This window comes from Lutra lutra, chromosome 7 (assembly GCF_902655055.1).
Source record: "Lutra lutra chromosome 7, mLutLut1.2, whole genome shotgun sequence".
Lineage (NCBI taxonomy): Eukaryota > Metazoa > Chordata > Mammalia > Carnivora > Mustelidae > Lutra > Lutra lutra.
Window position 1 is genome coordinate 68,865,910 of NC_062284.1, and position 21,555 is coordinate 68,887,464.

The window sequence follows — 21,555 nt, forward strand, 5'->3', positions numbered from 1 at the left end:
GGATTCTAGTCCTAGTTCTATCATTGACTCGTGGTAAAAGTTTTACACATTACTTATCCTTTTTGGGTCTCATTTCTTAATAAACAGAAGAAAGGAGCCTGCACCAAACCATCCCAAAGTCTCCTTCCAGATATAAAATTCTGTGAACAAGAGCCTTTGACTATACATAAGAAAGCCATTAAAGAAATGAGCTCAAAATTCTAGAATGATGTAAAGAGTTATATAAAGAAACAAAAATTCATAAGGGGAAGAAGGAAAAAGATCTTGGATTCCAAAGTCTTTTCAATAAATTGTAAGGTATACATCAACTGTGGAGGTTTTGTTGTTGTTGTTTGGTTTTGTTTTGCCTGTTTAGCATCCATTTCTTCTTGAGTATACCTTGGGAAATTATCTCACCCCTTCTACTGTCAGTACATACAATGTTAGCAGATTCGTTCCACTCTGGCTCCACACTTTGGCCTGTGATCTAGGTCAAGACAACTACTGTTACAAATTCTTGAGCCACCATGATTAATGAATAGGGATGTAACTCAGCATGGTCCAGTGAGAGCTAATCACAAGACTTGCTGGAACAACCAATTAAAAAAAAAAAGACTCATTCTCTTTTTTTTTTAATCCCTCTATCTCTCTCTCTTTAATGTTGGAGATGAAGCAGGAGAATAAAGGTCTAAAGCTTTCAGGGGCCACCAGGTAGATTGGGCCTGCCCAATTAAGGCCAACATGGAGGAAAGAGAAGTCACATCCTATCAAAACAGTTTGCCCATTAATCCAGTCATATATGAAATGATATAATCCTAAATATATTCCTTTTTGCTTTAACAAATTTAGGTTTCTGCCACTTACAACCAAAAGCTTCTTAATACAAATATTTATTAATCTGGATTGTTCACATCTAATCCATCTTTTTAACCTTCTAAAATTAACACAGCGCCCTGCGCATTATGAATGTACCATTTTGGTCTGATTTTTTTTACTATAAAATAAATATTAGGTAAATAAACAGCTCTCATGAACTGTTTATGTATATTCGTTGATTTATGCATTTTATTCCCTAAAATATCAGTAAAAGCTGAAATTTCATTTAAGCTCATATTTTAGTCAGATGGGAGAAAAAAGAAAGTTTATTAACTACCAATTAACCACCAAAAACTGTAAAAAAAGGTCACTCTACAGTGAAGAGAGAGCATACATCATTTGTTACATATAGAAAAGATGTCATTGTTCTTAGAAACAAATGAAATTTGCCCAATTAGGTTCCACTAACTACCACTCAGCTACACTACCTCAACTCTGGCAACACCCACACTGTTGATGTGAGAAGGAGATAAAGAAAAGAGGGAGGCTATGGAGAGTAATTATTAGGCTCTGGTTTGGTTCAGATAAAGTGCATAGCTGCATTTTAAAATGACCTCAGTGTTTAAAATGATGAATGTACTAGTTTTTACCCCTTACTAGCCCTCCCACATTTGTGAAAAGAAACAGCAAAAGTAACAGTCAAAATCTGATAAGAATGGTTTTATCTAATCAAGAACACCCAGCTGAGTGAATTAGCATACTTTTTCAAATTATATAAATACTTTTAACAAACAGATGATGAAGAGGAACAATCTAAACATTACCTGTAATATCAGAAGGAAAAGGAAATAGGCATTTGCCACTCTTTGGAACTGTTCAAATAAATTAATTGGCAAGAAGGTAAGAATGTTGTATTTGGATGTGTGGATACGATTATCCTGAAAAAGAAATACCATCATGTTAGATTGGGGCAAGGTATTGCTCATTATCAGAACAGCTCTAAAACTTACAAGGCTAAACATGATTTTTGCCAGAACAAGACAGATAAATCAATTATGTAGAAAATGTTAAGTTCTCTTGGCTCAAGGTCTTCATTTTTCCCAAAGATGACACTCTCCTGATATAGGTGAAATTACTGGCCAGTGCCATAAAATCATCCATGACTTAAAAATGTATCAAGTACAATACCTGTATGCAGACACTGAGTTTATGCTGTGACTGAGGTTGGAAGAAACTTCAGGGATTACCTGGTCCACCTTCCTACCCTTTAGATAACTTTGACAAGGGGATCCTAGGCTTGTCTTTGAAAGTCTTCTGTGATGGAAAACTGACCACCTCACAAACCAGCCTATTTCTATTTCAGATTTGGAATTGCTAGAAAGGTCTATTATGAAAAACCCAAATCTGCTTCCCTGTAACTTTTTACCATGTGCCAATTTCCATCCCCATGGTCACCTACACCAAGTCTAAGCACTTCATATGTTGGAAATCTTCAAATATTTGAAGACCCCCACAGGACTTCCCAAAATCTCTATTCTGATCCAGGCATTCTCAAACCCCTCAGCCACTCCATGACTTATTTAACAGAAATCTCTTCCTGATCAGTTTCTTTTAGATTTATCCCAACCTCTCTGTATCTCTCTTAAAACATGCTGCACAGAACCATACACATATTGAAGATCTGAGTCAGCCAGCCCACATAGAGTAGAGACTTCAATGTTCTATGTTCTGGACTATTGTATTAACATACCTTAAAATTTCATCAGCATTTTGGCGATTGTATCTCACTGTTTATTCACAGAATTTGGATGAACTAAAAATCTCTAGATCATCTCTTCATAAATCACTATGAAATCAGGTTTCCCCTTCCTAAATACTTATAGGTTGCTTTTTTAAAATACTTATGTACAAGGTCTTTCATATATTTCTACTGTACCAACCTATTGAAAACAATTTTTGAATATACCATCTTAAATTATACAATATTTTCTGCCATCAAAAAATTTCAAGGTGTCTCGGTCAAGATGGCGGAGAAGTAGCAGGCTGAGACTACTTCAGGTAGCAGGAGGTCAGCTAGATAGCTTATCTAAAGATTGCAAACACCTACAAATCCAACAGGAGATCGAAGAGAAGAAGAACAACAACTCTAGAAACAGAAAATCAACCACTTTCTGAAAGGTAGGACTGGCGGAGAAGTGAATCCAAAGCGATGGGAAGATAGACTGCGGGGGGAGGGGCCGGCTCCCGGCGAGCGGCGGAGCAACGGAGCACAAAATCAGGACTTTTAAAAGTCTGTTCCGCTGAGGGACATCACTCCAGGCTTAACCAGGGTGAAGCCCATGCAGGGTCAGCGTGGCCTCAGGTCCCACAGGGTCACAGAAGGATCGGGGGTATCTGAGTGTCACAGAGTTTACAGGTATTAGAACAGGGAAGCCGGCTACAGAGACAGAGCCGAGGAGTGAGCTCTAAGCTCAGGGTTACCTTGAACCGGTCGCAGGCTCGGTCAGCTCGGAGCGCGGCCGGAGGCCAGGGTGACGGGAGTCATTGGGCGCTGTTCTCTGAGGGCGCACTGAGGAGTGGGGCCCCGGGCTCTCGGCTCCTCCGGGCCGGAGACTGGGAGGCCGCCATCTTCATTCCCGCCCTCTGGAACTTGACGACGGAAAGCGCTCAGGGAACGAAAGCAAACCCGAGCGGATTACTCAGACCGGCCCCTGATAAGGGCAGTGCAACTCCGCCTGGGGTAAAAACCTTGAGAATCACTACAACAGGCCCCTCCCCCAGAAGATCAACAAGAAACCCAGCCAGGACCAAGTTCACCTACCAAGGAGTGCAGTTTCAATACCAAGGAGAGCAGCAGAATTCCAGAGGAGGAGAAAGCAAAGCACGGAACTCATGGCTTTCTCCCCATGATTTTTTAGCCTTGCAGTTAATTTATTTTTTTTTCTTTTTCAATTTATTTTTCTTCTTCTGCTAAATTTTTTTAACTTTTACCCTTTTCTTTTTTAACGTTTTTTAACTAGTTTATAAAATATATATATATTTTTTTGTTTCCTTTTTATATTTTTTCTTTATTGGTTCTCTTTTTTAATTGTTTCTTTCTTTCTTTCTTTCTTTCTTTCTTTTTCTTTCTGAACCTCTTTTTATCCCCTTTCTCCCCCCTCACGATTTGGGATCTCTTCTGATTTGGCTAAAGCATATTTTCCTGGGGTTGTGCCACCCTTTTAGTATTTTACTTGCTCCTTCATCTACTCTTATCTGGACAAAATGACAAGGCGGAAAAATTCACCACAAAAAAAAGAACAAGAGGCAGTACCAAAGGCTAGGGACCTAATCAATACAGACATTGGTAATATGTCAGATCTAGAGTTCAGAATGACGATTCTCAAGGTTCTAGCCGGGCTTGAAAAAGGCATGGAAGATATTAGAGAAACCCACTCGGGATATATAAAAGCCCATTCTGGAAAATAAAAGAACTAAAATCGAACCAAGTTGAAATCAAAAAAGCTATTAATGAGGTGCAAACAAAAATGGAGGCTCTGACGGCTTAAATAAATGAGGCAGAAGAAAGAATTAGCGATATAGAAGACCAAATGACAGAGAATAAAGAAGCTGAGCAAAAGAGGGACAAACAGCTACTGGATCACGAGGGGAGAATTCGAGAGATAAGTGACACCATAAGACGAAACAACATTAGAATAATTAGGATTCCAGAGGAAGAGGAAACAGAGGGGAGCAGAAGGTATATTGGAGAGAATTATTGGAGAGAATTTCCCCAATATGGCAAAGGGAACAAGCATCAAAATCCAAGAGGTTCAGAGAACCCCCCCCTCAAAATCAACAAGAATAGGTCCACACCCTGTCACCTAATAGTAAAATTGACAAGTCTTAGTGACAAAGAGAAGATCCTGAAAGCAGCCCGGGAAAAGAAGTCTGTAACATACAATGGTAAAAATATTAGATTGGCAGCAGACTTATCCACAGAGACCTGGCAGGCCAGAAAGAGCTGGCATGATATATTCAGAGTACTAAACGAGAAAAACATGCAGCCAAAAATACTATATCTAGCTAGGCTATCATTGAAAATAGAAGGAGAGATTAAAAGCTTCCAGGACAAACAAAAACTGAAAGAATTTGCAAATACCAAACCAGCTCTACAGGAAATATTGAAAGGGGTCCTATAAGCAAAGAGAGACCCTAAAAGTAGTAGATCAGAAAGAAACAGAGACAATATACAATAACAGTCACCTTACAGGCAATACAATGGCACTAAATTCATATCTCTCAATACTTACCCTGAATGTTAATGGGCTAAATGCCCCAATCAAAAGTCACAGGGTATCAGAATGGATAAAAAAACAAAACACATCTGTATGTTGCCTACAAGAAACTCATCTTAAACCCGAAGACACCTCCAGGTTTAAAGTGAGGGGGTGGAAAAGAATTTACCATGCTAATGGACATCAGAAGAAAGCAGGAGTGGCAATCCTTATAGCAGATCAATTAGATTTTAAGCCAAAGACTATAATGAGATGAGGAAGGACACTATATCATACTCAAAGGAACTGTCCAACAAGAAGATCTAACAATTTTAAATATCTATGCCCCTAACGTGGGAGCAGCCAACTATATAAACCAATTAATAACAAAATCAAAGAAACACATCAACAATAATACAATAATAGTAGGGGACTTTAACACTCCCCTCACTGAAATGGACAGATCATCCAAGCAGAAGATCAACAAGGAAATAAAGGCCTTAAATGACACACTGGACCAGATGGACATCACAGATATATTCAGAACATTTCATCCCAAAGCAACAGAATACACATTCTTCTCTAGTGCACACGGAACATTCTCCAGAATAGATCACATTCTCGGTCCTAAATCAGGTCTCAACTGTTATCAAAAGACTGGAATCATTCCCTGCATATTTTCAGACCACAATGCTCTGAAGCTAGAACTCAATCACAAGAGGACATTTGGAAAGAACCCAAATACATGGAGACTAAACAGCATCCTTCTAAAGAATGAATGGGTCAACCAGGAAATTAAAGAAGAATTGAAAAAATTTATGGAAACAAATGATAATGAAAACACAACGGTTCAGAATCTGTGGGACACAACAAATGCAGTCCTGAGAGGAGAATATATACCAGTACAAGCCTTTCTCAAGAAACAAGAAAGAAGTACTGGGGTGCCTGGGTGGCTCAGTGGTTAAATCCTCTGCCTTCGGCTCAGGTCATGATCCCAGGGTCCTGGGATCAGGTCCCGCATCAGGCTCTCTGCTCAGCAGGGAGCCTGCCTCCTCCTCCTCTCTCTCTCTCTGCCCGCCTCTCTGCCTACTTGTGATTTGTCTGTCAAATAAATTAAAAAAAAAAAAGAAAGAAAGAAACAAGAAAGGTCTCAGGTACACAACCTAACCATACACCTAAAAGAGCTGGAGAAAGAACAAGAAAGAAACCCTAAACCTAGCAGGAGAAGAGAAATCATAAAGATCAGAGCAGAAATCAATGAAATAGAAACCAAAAAAACAATAGAACAAATCAACAAAACTAGGAGCTGGTTCTTTGAAAGAATTAATAAGATTGATAAACCCCTGGCAGGACTTATCAAAAAGAAAAGAGAAAGGACCCAAATAAATAAAATCATGAATGAAAGAGGAGAGATCACAACGAACACCAAAGAAATACAGACAATTATAAAAACATACTATGAGCAACTCTACACCAAGAAATTTGACAATCTGGAAGAAATGGATGCATTCCTAGAGACATATAAACTGCCACAACTGAACCCGGAAGAAATAGAAAGCCTCAACAGACCCATAACCAGTAAGGAGATTGAAACAGTCATCAAAAATCTCCAAACAAACAAAAGCCCAGGGCCAGACGGCTTCCCGGGGGAATTCTACCAAACATTTAAAGAAGAACTAATTCCTATTCTCCTGAAACTGTTCCAAAAAATAGAAATGGAAGGAAAACTTCCAAACTCATTTTATGAGGCCAGCATCACCTTGATCCCAAAACCAGACAAGGATCCCATCAAAAAAGAGAACTACAGACCAATATCCTTGATGAACACAGATGCAAACATTCTCGCCAAAATACTAGCCAATAGGATTCAACAGTACATTAAAAGGATTATTCACCACGACCAAGTGGGATGTATTCCAGGGCTGCAAGGCTGGTTCAACATCCGCAAATCAATCAATGTGATACAACACATTAATAAAAGAAAGAACAAGAACCATATGATACTCTCCATAGATGCTGGAAAAGCATTTGACAAAGTACAGCGTCCCTTACTGATCAAAACTCCTCAAAGTGTAGGGATAGAGGGGACATACCTCAATATTATCAAAGCCATCTATGAAAAACCCACCGCAAATATCATTCTCAATGGAGAAAAACTGAAAGCTTTTCCGCTAAGGTCAGGAACACGGCAGGGATGTCCGTTATCACCACTGCTATTCAACATAGTACTAGAAGTCCTAGCCTCAGCAATCAGACAACAAAAGGAAATTAAAGGCATCCAAATCGGCAAAGAAGAAGTCAAACTATCACTCTTCGCAGATGATATGATACTATATGTGGAAAACCCAAAAGACTCCACTCCAAAACTGCTAGAACTTGTACAGGAATTCAGTAAAGTGTCAGGATATAAAATCAATGCACAGAAATCAGTTGCATTTCTCTACACCAACGACAAGACAGAAGAAAGAGAAATTAAGGAGTCCATCCCATTTACAATTGCACCCAAAACTATAAGATACCTAGGAATAAACCTAACCAAAGAGACTAAGAATCTATACACAGAAAACTATAAAGTACTCATGAAAGAAATTGAGGAAGACACAAAGAAATGGAAAAATGTTCCATGCTCCTGGATTGGAAGAATAAATATTGTGAAGATGTCTATGCTACCTAAAGCAATCTACACATTTAATGCAATTCCTATCAAAGTACCACCCATTTTTTTCAAAGAAATGGAACAAATAATCCTAAAATTTATATGGAACCAGAAAAGACCTCGAATAGCCAAAGCAATATTGAAAAAGAAAGCCAAAGTGGGTGGCATCACAATTCCGGACTTCAAGCTCTATTACAAAGCTGTCATCATCAAGACAGCATGGTACTGGCACAAAAACAGACACATAGATCAATGGAACAGAATACAGAGCCCAGAAATCGACCCTCAACTCTATGGTCAACTAATCTTCGACAAAGCAGGAAAGAATGTCCAATGGAAAAAAGACAGCCTCTTCAACAAATGGTGTTGGGAAAATTGGACAGCCACATGCAGAAAAATGAAATTGGATCATTTCCTTACACCACACACGAAAAGAGACTCAAAATGGATGAAGGATCTCAATGTGAGAAAGGAATCCATCAAAATCCTTGAGGAGAACACAGGCAGCAACCTCTTCGACCTCAGCCGCAGCAACATCTTCCTAGGAACATCACCAAAGGCAAGGATGCAAGGGCAAAAATGAACTATTGGGATTTCATCAAGATCAAAAGCTTTTGCACAGCAAAGGAAACAGTGAACAAAACCAAAAGACAACTGACAGAATGGGAGAAGATATTTGCAAATGACATATCAGATAAAGGGCTAGTGTCCAAAATCTATAAAGAACTTAGCAAACTCAACACCCAAAGAACAAATAATCCAATCAAGAAATGGGCAGAGGACATGAACAGACATTTCTGCAAAGAAGACATCCAGATGGCCAACAGACACATGAAAAAGTGCTCCATATCACTCGGGTTTCAGGGAAATACAAATCAAAACCACCATGAGATATCACCTCACACCAGTCAGAATGGCTAAAATGAACAAGTCAGGAAATGACAGATGCTGGCGAGGATGCGGAGAAAGGAGAACCCTCCTACACTGTTGGTGGGAATGCAAGCTGGTGCAACCACTCTGGAAAACAGCATGGAGGTTCCTCAAAATGTTGAAAATAGAACTACCCTATGACCCAGCAATTGCACTGCTGGGTATTTACCCTAAAGATACAAATGTAGTGATCCGAAGGGGCACGTGCACCCGAATGTTTATAGCAGCAATGTCTACAATAGCCAAACTATGGAAAGAACCTAGATGTCCATCTACAGACGAATGGATAAAGAAGATGTGGTATATATACACAACGGAATACTATGCAGCCATCAAAAGAAATGAAATCTTGCCATTTGCGACGACGTGGATGGAACTAGAGGGTATCATGCTTAGCGAAATAAGTCAATTGGAGAAAGACAACTATCATATGATCTCCCTGATATGAGGGAGAGGAGATGCAACATGGGGGGTTAAGGGGGTAGGAGAAGAGTAAAAGAAACAAGATGGGATTGGGAGGGAGACAAAACATAAGTGACTCTTAATCTCACAAAACAAACTGAGGGTTGATGGGGGGAGGGGGGTTGAGAGAGGGGGGGAGGGGAGTTGAGAGAGGGGGGGTGGGATTATGGACATTGGGGAGATTGGGGAGGGTATTACTATAGTGAGTGCTGTGAAGTGTGTAAACCTGGCTATTCACAGACCTGTTCCCCTGGGGATAAAAATATATGTTTATAAAAAATAAAATTAAAAAAAAATTTTCAAACATGTGCCTTTTATATATTCTTCCAAAGCTGTAGACTAATACATTACAAAGGATATGACTAAAGACCAAAAAAAATTTTTTTAATTAAAAAAATAGCTTTCTATGCTGATGGTACTCTTGGAGAGAAGGAAGGAGGAAAAGAACAAGGAGAAAGGAGTACATCCACACAGCATCTTTAGTGCTGAACATGGTGAACATTTCTTTTTTTTTTTAAAGATTTTATTTATTTGACAGACAGAGATCACAAGTAAGCAGAGAGGTAGGCAGAAAGAGGAGGAAACAGTCTCCCTGCGGAGCAAAGAGCCCAATGCGGGGCTTGATCCCAGGACCCTAGGATCATGACCTGAGCCGAGGCTGAGCCTTTAACCCACTGAGCCACCCAGGTGCCCCCATGGTGAACATTTCTAAAACCACCGGACTTTCTGCAAGAAGTGTGGTAAGTACCAACCCCACAAAGTGACACAGTATAGGAAAGGCAGATTCTCTTTATGTCCCAGGAAACAATGTTATGACAGGAAGCAGAGTAGATATGGTGGGCAGACTAAGCTGATTTTCCAGCAAAAGCCTAAAACTACAAAGACTGTGCTGAGGCTTGAATATGCTGACCCCAACTACACATCGAATGGAATCTAAGGTGGCTATTAAGAGATGCAAGCAGGGGCCCCCATGGGGCTCAGTCAGTGGAGTGTCTGGCTCTTAATTTCAGCTCAGGTCATGATCTCAGGGTTATGAGACTGAGCCCCGTATGGGGCTCCATACTGGGCATAAAGCCTGCTTAAGATTCTCTCTCCCTCTTTACCCCTCCCCAGTATCCCCATGGGCATGAGCATTTTGAACTGGTAGGAGATGTTCATTGGCAAACTACTAGAGACCTCTGCAGAGATTAACATCTTTTCAGTTGTTTATACAAAATATGTTCGGTTGAATTTAACCATTTATAAATGCACCTAACTATACTCCCACGAGACTTAACTCCATCTTATCTACAAAGATAGCAAAATCTGGGGTGATAAGTCTCTCTGAAATTCTGAATCAATATGCCCAGAGGTTTTCCACCCACTCATATTTTAAAACTGAGGTTAGTCGATGTGACTTAGTTTAAGTGAAACTACGCTTCCAGCAATCATTGTTACTGTTATTAAAGAAAATGAGCACCTACTAAAATAGCCTTTTTTTTTTTTTTTAAGAGACAGAGAAAGCATGAGCAATGGTGGTCAGGGATTGGGGAAAGTATAGAGGAAGAGGGAGAAGAAGAATCTCCAGTAGACTCCATGCCCAGCACAGAGCCTGACACAGGGCTCCGTCTCACAAGCCCATGATCATGACCTGAGCCAAAATCAAGGGTCAGTCACTTAACTGACTGAGCCACCCAAGTGCCCCTTAAATAGCTATTTTAAACATTTACCAGAAATCATTGTGTCTAGCTCTGTGCAACAAGCTGTGGCACAGTAAGAGAGGTGTCAAGAAAAATTTCCCAGCTTAGCTGGTCTGATACATAGTAATGTACTTAAAACTGTTCTATAAGCTGATGAGGAGGAGTATTTTGCAGTGAGCTATCTACTCAAGGTCTGGGCTAAAAGGAAGGCTGTGAGAACTGTCAATGATGAAACATATTTCTGATGAAGGGATTGGAGAAAATAGTAGGGAGGAGAAAAGCTAAGGAGAAAAAGCAGTTAACTAAAAAAAAAATCACATATTCTTGTTTTATATTTTCTTCTAAGTTGAAACTTAAAATGAGGTTAAGCCTGTATCTTGCAAAAGGACAGATGGAACATCTGCTGGGAAGCTCAAAACCATGAATGGAATCATAAAGAAACTCTCCTACAAAACTGAATCCCACATAGGTGAAAAGACAATTGAGCAGGACAAAGTGATAATAGTCACAGGTCTGTGACAATTTTCTCCTATTTAACTTAACATATAACAATGATTGTGATGTTCTGGCTCTGTTGTGACTTGATCACAGATGATGCAAACCCTCATAGCTATGCCTGGGAACAAAGAACGAGGGCTCCCCCTCCTGGAGTGCCATTTACCTGTCTTTTTTAATTGAAAGGAAAAAGTGTTTCTATTTCCACGGCCTTATCCAAGGATGTGAGTATAGGTAAGACCTTAAATATTCTGTCATTACACTGAACCACCTATTGGCTTACAGTCAAATTTAGTACAGTTCATTCCATAATACAGCACAGAAGATTTTCACCTCTATCCCTTCAGCATGACTTTTCCACCATGAACCACTAGAAACACCCCTATTCAAAAGAATTGAGGAAGAGGAGAAGGAAAAGGAGAACAAGGAGAAAGGAGTACATCTGGAGAATCCATATAGCACCTTTAGTGCTAAAGGAAATCAGGCTGGAAGTCATGGCTTTCATTTGTTAGCCAGGTGGACCCGTTAAACGGTCCCACAATGTGGTAGATTAACCATGCGGCCATAGGCCATTCTGGAGCAGGGGAACCTCCCATGCAGTGTGAAAGGGGTCTACCCCTAGAGGAGCATCAGAGAATATGCATTCCCTAGAGGAAGCTTACTTCCAAGAGGAAGAGGGCAGAGCTGAGCTGCTGAGGCCCAGACATCCCTCCAAGACTGACCCATCAAAACAAATAACTTCACTACAAAGTTAAGTAAAGGGGTGGTAAGAGAAGTGTCACCCCAGTAGAGATCCCTCCATCAGGAAGACAACATCAGGATGAGAAGAAAGCAATGCTCCTCTAAAATATATTCATACAAAGGTACCAAGGTAGGCAGAAGATGGCTCACTTGGGAGTTTACAAAAGGGGCTATGAGGCTGTACAAGAGGTCAGCACAGACTGAGGCTAGATAGAGTAGTTCCTTGGAATCCACTAAGAATTTTGGACTTTATCATAAAGACTAAAAACCTAAGTGAAGAGGGAATTACTGAAAAGTTATAAGCAAAGAAGCAACTTGTTGAGATTCTAACTTCAGAAGATTACCCTAGCTACAGGGTGTGGAGAACAAGTTGGAAATGACACAAAACAGATGAGAGAAGACCAATGAGAAGGTTTTTGTTTTGTTTTGTTTTTAAGATTTTATTTATTTGTTTGACAGACGGAGATCACAAGTAGGCAGAGAGGCAGGCAGAGAGAGAAGAAGGGAAGCAGGTTCCCTGCAGAGCAGAGAGCCCAATGCGGGACTCGATCCCAGGACCCTGAGATCATGACCTGAGCTGAAGGCAGCGGCCCAACCCACTGAGCCACCCAGGCGCCCCAAGGTTTTTTAATTAGTCCAGGTGACAGATGATGGGTGGCTTGGAACGGGCGGTGACAGAAAGGTTGACAATGAATAATAATAATAATAATAATATAATGGCAACTGATATTTATCAAGCTCTTCCCATGTGTACTATTCTAAGAGATTTACAGTTCATAGCTCTTTTTATCCTCATAATATCCTTATGAAATAGGTACTATTACCTTATTCCTCATAGAAGAGGAATCCCAGATTTAGAGAGATTAAGTAATTTAAGCAAGGTTATACAGCTGGTAAGTGGTGGTACCACGATTTGAACCCAGGTACTCTGCTTCCAGAGCCCACTCTTTTCAGCAGTGTTCTTTGCCAATTCAGAGCCAGGCAATTCTCTCTTCTGTTTTCAGATCAATCAAGCCCTGCTCTCTCCTCCACTCTGAATTTTTGGCCTGCTGCCATTTTCTTACCAAGGAAAATAATACCATGTATCTACATTTTCCTCTTGAGTCAACCCCCTCTGTAGGAGCTCTGCTTATCTATTGCCTGTGGTATGATTACAGTTTTCCTGTGTTATCTTTCAATACCCCTCCAAGAGTGACTCTCTTGGTCCTTGACAAAGTTCAACACAAGTAAATAGTACAGATAACTCCTCCTTTAGTTTAGCTTTCCAACAGAAGCAGCAGTGGCCAAAGTCCTTTACGTCTTAACATTAAGTATTTATTACAGGAAAAGAATAAAGTAAAAATGAGAAGTTCTTCAAAGGTGGAACATCAAACTAGATATTAGCAAAATGAGAGGCATTATTTTTTATAATGAGATTTTATTGTGTAATCGTATTGCTTAAGAAAATGAAGCAAATAGAAAAATAACAAACATTGCTAAATGAGTAAACTGAGCATTTGGGGAGTTTACCTCAATTCTTCCATGGGAAAGACAGAGTTACTAATACTTCTCACCTACATATTTATGGGACTACTGTGGAGATAAAACGAGACCACATATGTGAAAGCATTTTTGAGTTGATTTTTATGGTGAAAGAATCACATAAATATAAGATTTTTCTGAGCAATCTCCAAATAATCCAAATGGATTTAGAAAATTCAATGTACTAGGCAGAATAAACCGGGTATGCCACAGTAACAACTCCAGAATCTTCATGGCTTAAAATAATAAAGGCTTATTTCTTGCTCATGCTACTTATTCAACATCAGCCACCAGGAAGACTCTGTTCACCATTGTTACTCACAATGGACCAGTCACCATCTCAGATACTTCCAACTGCATTTCCAAAGGGAAAGAGAATGCTCTGTTTCGTACATATAAGTCAATGCGTCAGCCCAAATGCTCACAACTCACTGATCAGAAAGAGTCACCATGTGCCCAAAAGGTAGAAAGCCAGAAACACTGATGGACACCACAACCAGAAATGGAAACTAAGCCTAATATTTGGAGAGTGTGAGACACATCAGCCATAAAAAATAAGTATCAAAAACCAAACTTAGCACTACAAATCCAGTCTTATTTTAATGCTAGGTGTAACAGACATTTGACTATTTTCCCCTCCCCCTCAGCTAACAGTGCTCCAAATTACCTAGTCTTGTGGTCTGGATGAATTCATTTCTCATCTATAACTCCAGAGTCAGACCCAGATGAGTTTGAGCCAACTATATGGCCCATCTTCCTGATTAAAATTTTGAGTTCAGGGATTAGCATATGACCCATGTCAATTCTGGGAATTTGCTGGAGATATTGGCTTTCTCTTTCCTACTGGATTCCAACCTGGAAACAAGTAGCCCTAGGGATCACTGACAGCATCCTGGGACCATGAGTGGGGAAGCTGTTAAAAATAAATTCTACACTGAAGATTCAGGACTGGAAAATGCAGAGAAAGAAACTAGACCAAGCCTCTCCTGAGGCTAGCCCTATTTCTAGACTTCTCAATTATATGATTTGTTCATTTATTTTGTTGTCTAAGTCAATTTCAGTTTTTCTTTTACTCCCAATCAACAAAATAGCAGATAAAAACATTAATACATACAAGATCAATTTACATTTTTATACAGTAGTGTACTTTCATCTCTATATTTGCCTTAAAGAATGAGTCATAGAAGGCCAAGCCTAAATGCATCTGGTGGTTGTCCGGGGACATTACCTACGTCTGTGATCCCACAGGCCAAACCCCAGGAGCTTTCGCAATGAGTACCACAGTTTCCACACTCTCACAAGATCTTCCCTCCCACATTTGATGAAACATTTTTGTCATGACGGCTATAAAAAGTAACTGTCAGGAGCTTGAGGGGGGGAAAGAGCCTAATAGTCTTGCCATTAGAGGAGACAGATATATGGTACAACATGGATTTCAGAAAGAGAAATAGTCCTGACTCTTAAAGAGAAATTAACTCTAAACCATAAAATAAAACCCAAAAAGAGACGGCATCCACAGAACACTTGCATAAAAAAAAGGAAGTGGCCTAAAGGCATTTGCACTGCTCAGGAAATATGTGAAACAGCCATGTTTTATGCAAACGTACCAAAAGAATTCACGTATGGGGCAAATAAGCCTGGAGATTGGGTGTCTGGCGCCTGACACCAGGCAGAACCACATCTCCTCTGTATTAGTCAAATGGTGCCCAGGAAGAGTGTACAGCATTCAGGGCTGTGGGGCATGGCAAGATGATAGCGCGTTCCTCTATGACCACTGCTGAGTGAGGGCGGAACCACAGAAGAGGCTTTACAGAGAGCCACCAATAAACATCATTGTTCCCACCACCACCATCTGCATAAGGTTCTCCCAAGCCTGTGCTCCACAACGTGAACAAAAGCACTTGTGGGGAGGTAAGGAGGAGAGGGTGCATTTCCCCCAGTGTTCATCCATTCATACAACAAGGGCCTTTCATGTGACAGGCACTATCATTGAACCAGGACTGCAGATGTGAGTCTGCAGATGAGGAGACAAAGTCTCTATCTTCCTAGAGCAAGTTTGCATTTTAGTTGTGGGGAGAGAGGCAGGAATAAGCAAACGTATAAACTTATCATACAGTTAAAGAAAGTGACCAGTACTACGAAGAAAACAGTGAGCAATAAAAGAGGAGCACGCTGCCTGCCAAGACTCCCTTAGGAAGCCTGCTTATTTGACATTTCGGGTTCACGCAACCTCAAGATGACTATCTGATGAGACCACTGGGCACCTATTCTCCAGGGGAAGCACAGCAGTCCTTCAGGCTATTTAAAAAAAAAAAAAGGGTAACTTCCACGTATGTTTTAACAAAGAAATTTAAAGCTGAGGCTATTAATGTTTGATGCACAGGTTTTCTTGACTAGGTATATTCACACATACACATGATATTTATGTATACATACTTATATTTAACTACATACATACAAATGTATGTATTATGTATTATACATATATATGTATTATATATGTATTATATAACTACATACATACAAATACGTAAAGTAAATACATGTATATTGGGAAAGTTCTCTTTTTTTCTTGCTGGGTATTTAATATGGGCAACATATTTGGATTTTTTATTAAAGTATAATTGACATACAATGTTAAATAAGTCTCAGGTATAAGACAGTGATTTGACAGTTCTATACATTACTCAATGCTCACCACGGTAACTGCAGCCACCATACAATGTTACGACAATATTATTGACTATATTCCCTATATGCTTTACTTTTTACCTCTGCAAATTAGAACTGAAAATTTGTACACCTCCTACTTTTCTTTACCTATTTCACTCATCCTCCCACCACCCTCCATCTGGCAACCACCAGTTTGTTATCTGCATTTAGGAGTCGATTTTGTCTTCTTGTCTGTTCATTTGTTTTGTTTTTTAGATTCCACATATAGGTGGTCTTTCTCTGACTTACTTAACATAATACCCTCTAGGTCACAAATGGCAAAATTTCATTCTTTTTAATGACTGAGTCATCACATTACATCTTTATGCATTCATCTACCAAAAGATACAGGAAGGTTTTCTTTTTATAAGTAGGGAACATACTCAGAAAAAGCTTGAAAATTGCCAGACTAAACTGTTATAATCAAAGAAAATGAGTATGACCCATGTGTCACCAAGACTTGGATGTGAAATGAAGAAAGTATAACTCTTCGTGTAATGATGTTGCTATGTCATACAATGACACCTGTTAATATGTACTGTCTCCGTACACCGGCCCAGCACTGTGCTGAGCATTGTGCATACATCATCTCACATAATCTTCAAAAAATCTAATGAACTGGGGAGGAGTCAAGGTGGCGGAGAAGTAGCAGGCTGAGACTACTTCAGGTAGCAGGATACAGCTAAATAGCTTATCTAAAGATTGCAAACACCTACAAATCCAACGGGAGATTGAAGAGAAGAAGAACAGCAATTCTAGAAACAGAGAATCAACCACTATCTGAAAGGTAGGACTGGCGGAGAAGTGAATCCAAAGCAACGGGAAGATAGACCGCGGGGGGAGGGCTTAACTGGGGTGAAGCCCAGGCGGGGTCAGCGCGGCCTCAGGTCCCGCAGGGTCGCAGAAGGATCGGGGGTGTCCGAGTGTCATGGAGCTTACTGGTATTAGAACGGGGAAGCCGGCTACAGAGACAGAGCCGAGGAGTGACTCTCAGCTCGGGGTTACCTTGAACCGGTCGCAGGCTCGGTCAGCTCGGAGCGCGGCCGGAGGCCAGGGTGACGGGAGTCATTGGGCGCTGTTCTCTGAGGGCACACTGAGGAGTGGGGCCCCGGGCTCTCGGCTCCTCCGGGCTGGACACCGTGAGGCCACCATCTTCATTCCCGTCTTCCAGAACTCTACGGAAAGCGCTCAGGGAACAAAAGCTCCCGAAAGCAAACTCAGCAACCCCAAGCGGATTACTCAGCCCGGGCCCGGGTAAGGGCGGTGCAACTCCGCCTGGGGCAAAGACGCTTGAGAATCACTGCAACAGGCCCCTCCCCCAGAAGATCAACGAGAAACCCAGCCAGGACCAAGTTCACCTACCAAGGAGTGCAGTTTCAATACCAAGGAGAGCGGCGGAATTCCAGAGGAGAAGAAAGCAAAGCACGGAACTCATGGCTTTCTCCCCATGATTTTTTAGCCTTGCAGTTAATTTAATTTTTTTTCTTTTCTTTTTTAACTTTTTTTTCTTTTTCTCTTCTTCTGCTAAATTTTTTTAACTTTTACCGTTTTCTTTTTTAACGTTTTTTAAATAGTTTATCTAATATATATATTTTTTTTTCCTCTTTTTATATTTTTTATCGGCTTTCTTTTTTTAATAGTTTTTTTTTTTTCTTTCTGAGCCCATTTTTATCCCCTTTCTCCCTCCTCACAATTTGGGATCTCTTCTGATTTGGCTAAAGCACATTTTCCTGGGGTTGTTGCCACCCTTTTAGTATTTTACTTGCTCCTTCATATACTCTTACTGGACAAAATGACAAGGTGGAAAAATTCACCACAAAAAAAAGAACAAGAGGCAGTACCAAAGGCTAGGGACCTAATCAATACAGACATTGGTAATATGTGAGACCTAGAGTTCAAAATGACGATTCTTAAGGTTCTAGCCGGGTTCGAAAAAGGCATGGAAGATATTAGAGAAACCCTCTCGGGAGATATAAAAGCCCTTTCTGGAGAAATAAAAGAACTAAAATCGAACCAAGTTGAAATCAAAAAAGCTATTAATGAGGAGCAATCAAAAATGGAGGCTCTCACTGCTAGGATAAATGAGGCAGAAGAAAGAATTAGCGATATAGAAGACCAAGTGACAGAGAATAAAGAAGCTGAGCAAAAGAGGGACAAACAGCTACTGGACCACGAGGGGAGAATTCGAGAGATAAGTGACACCATAAGATGAAACAACATTAGAATAATTGGGATTCCAGAAGAAGAAGAAACAAAGAGGGGAGCAGAAGGTATATTGGAGAGAATTATTGGAGAGAATTTCCCTAATATGGCAAAGGGAACAAGCATCAAAATCCAGGAGGTAAAGAGAACCCCCCTCAAGATCAATAAGAATAGGTCCACACCGCATCACCTAATAGTAAAATTTACAAGTCTTAGTGACAAAGAGAAGATCCTGAAAGCAGCCCGGGAAAAGAAGTCTGTAACGTACAATGGTAAAAATATTAGATTGGCAGCAGACTTATCCACAGAGACCTGGCAGGCCAGAAAGAGCTGGCATGATATATTCAGAGTACTAAATGAGAAAAACATGCAGCCAAGAATACTATATCCAGCTAGGTTATCATTGAAAATAGAAGGAGAGATTAAAAGCTTCCAGGACAAACAAAAACTGAAAGAATTTGCAAATACCAAACCAGCTCTACAGGAAATATTGAAAGGGGTCCTATAAGCAAAGAGAGACCCTAAAAGTAGTAGATCAGAAAGAAACAGAGACAATATACAATAACAGTCACCTTACAGGCAATACAATGGCACTAAATTCATATCTCTCAATACTTACCCTGAATGTTAATGGGCTAAATGCCCCAATCAAAAGTCACAGGGTATCAGAATGGATAAAAAAACAAAACCCATCTATATGTTGCCTACAAGAAACTCATCTTAAACCCGAAGACACCTCCAGGTTTAAAGTGAGGGGGTGGAAAAGAATTTACCATGCTAATGGACATCAGAAGAAAGCAGGAGTGGCAATCCTTATAGCAGATCAATTAGATTTTAAGCCAAAGACTATAATAAGAGATGAGGAAGGACACTATATCATACTCAAAGGAACTGTCCAACAAGAAGTTCTAACAATTTTAAATATCTATGCCCCTAACGTGGGAGCAGGCAACTATATAAACCAATTAATAACAAAATCAAAGAAACACATCGACAAGAATACAATAATAGTAGGGTATTTTAACACTCCCTTCACTGAAATGGACAGATCATCCAAGCAAAAGATCAACAAGGAAATAAAGGCCTTAAATGACACACTGGACCAGATGGACATCACAGATATATTCAGAACATTTCATCCCAAAGCAACAGAATACACATTCTTCTCTAGTGCACATGAACATTCTCCAGAATAGATCACATTCTTGGTCCTAAATCAAGTGTCAACCGGTATCAAAAGATTGGGATCATTCCCTGCATATTTTCAGACCACAATGCTCTGAAGCTAGAACTTAATAACAAGAGGACATTTGGAAAGAACCCAAATACATGGAGACTAAGCAGCATCCTTCTAAAGAATGAATGGGTTAACCAGGAAATTAAAGAAGAATTGAAAAAATTTATGGAAACAAATGATAATGAAAACACAATGGTTCAAAATCTGTGGGACACAACAAAGGCAGTCCTGGGAGGAAAATATATAGCGGTACAAGCCATTCTCAAGAAACAAGAAAGGTCTCAGGTACACAACCTAACCCGACACCTAAAGGAGCTGGAGAAAGAACAAGAAAGAAAGCCTAAACCCAGCAGGAGAAGAGAAATCATAAAGATCAGAGCAGAAATCAATGAAATAGAAACCAAAAAAACAATAGAACAAATCAACAAAACTAGGAGCTGGTTCTTTGAAAGAATTAATAAGATTGATAAACCCCTGGCAGGACTTATCAAAAAGAAAAGAGAAAGGACCCAAATAAATAAAATCATGAATGAAAGAGGAGAGATCACAACGAACACCAAAGAAATACAGACAATTATAAGAACATACTATGAGCAACTCTACGCCAACAAATTTGACAATCTGGAAGAAATGGATGCATTCCTAGAGACATATAAACTACCACAACTGAACCCGGAAGAAATAGAAAGCCTCAACAGACCCATAACCAGTAAGGAGATTGAAACAGTCATCAAAAATCTCCAAACAAACAAAAGCCCAGGGCCAGACGGCTTCCCGGGGGAATTCTACCAAACATTTAAAGAAGAACTAATTCCTATTCTCCTGAAACTGTTCCAAAAAATAGAAATGGAAGGAAAACTTCCAAACTCATTTTATGAGGCCAGCATCACCTTGATCCCAAAACCAGACAAGGATCCCATCAAAAAAGAGAACTACAGACCAATATCCTTGATGAACACAGATGCAAACATTCTCGCCAAAATACTAGCCAATAGGATTCAACAGTACATTAAAAGGATTATTCACCACGACCAAGTGGGATGTATTCCAGGGCTGCAAGGCTGGTTCAACATCCGCAAATCAATCAATGTGATACAACACATTAATAAAAGAAAGAACAAGAACCATATGATACTCTCCATAGATGCTGGAAAAGCATTTGACAAAGTACAGCGTCCCTTACTGATCAAAACTCCTCAAAGTGTAGGGATAGAGGGGACATACCTCAATATTATCAAAGCCATCTATGAAAAACCCACCGCAAATATCATTCTCAATGGAGAAAAACTGAAAGCTTTTCCGCTAAGGTCAGGAACACGGCAGGGATGTCCGTTATCACCACTGCTATTCAACATAGTACTAGAAGTCCTAGCCTCAGCAATCAGACAACAAAAGGAAATTAAAGGCATCCAAATCGGCAAAGAAGAAGTCAAACTATCACTCTTCGCAGATGATATGATACTATATGTGGAAAACCCAAAAGACTCCACTCCAAAACTGCTAGAACTTGTACAGGAATTCAGTAAAGTGTCAGGATATAAAATCAATGCACAGAAATCAGTTGCATTTCTCTACACCAACGACAAGACAGAAGAAAGAGAAATTAAGGAGTCCATCCCATTTACAATTGCACCCAAAACTATAAGATACCTAGGAATAAACCTAACCAAAGAGACTAAGAATCTATACACAGAAAACTATAAAGTACTCATGAAAGAAATTGAGGAAGACACAAAGAAATGGAAAAATGTTCCATGCTCCTGGATTGGAAGAATAAATATTGTGAAGATGTCTATGCTACCTAAAGCAATCTACACATTTAATGCAATTCCTATCAAAGTACCACCCATTTTTTTCAAAGAAATGGAA

At 39.9% G+C, this 21,555-nt stretch overlaps 1 protein-coding gene across 10 annotated transcripts in view; it reads right to left on the bottom strand.

Moving 5' to 3' along the window:
• The window catches only part of ATP8B4 (ATPase phospholipid transporting 8B4 (putative)), a 290,737-nt gene that overhangs the window by 179,607 nt on the left and 89,575 nt on the right, over positions 1-21,555 (bottom strand). For all 10 annotated transcript variants that reach the window (XR_007128694.1, XM_047737429.1, XM_047737432.1 and 7 more), the window contains one exon: positions 1,620-1,733. Coding sequence is in view for 9 of the 10 variants with exons in the window: in XM_047737429.1 (XP_047593385.1) it covers positions 1,620-1,733 (114 nt within the window). In the remaining variant the exon portion in view is untranslated. The remainder of the gene's footprint in view (positions 1-1,619; positions 1,734-21,555) is intronic.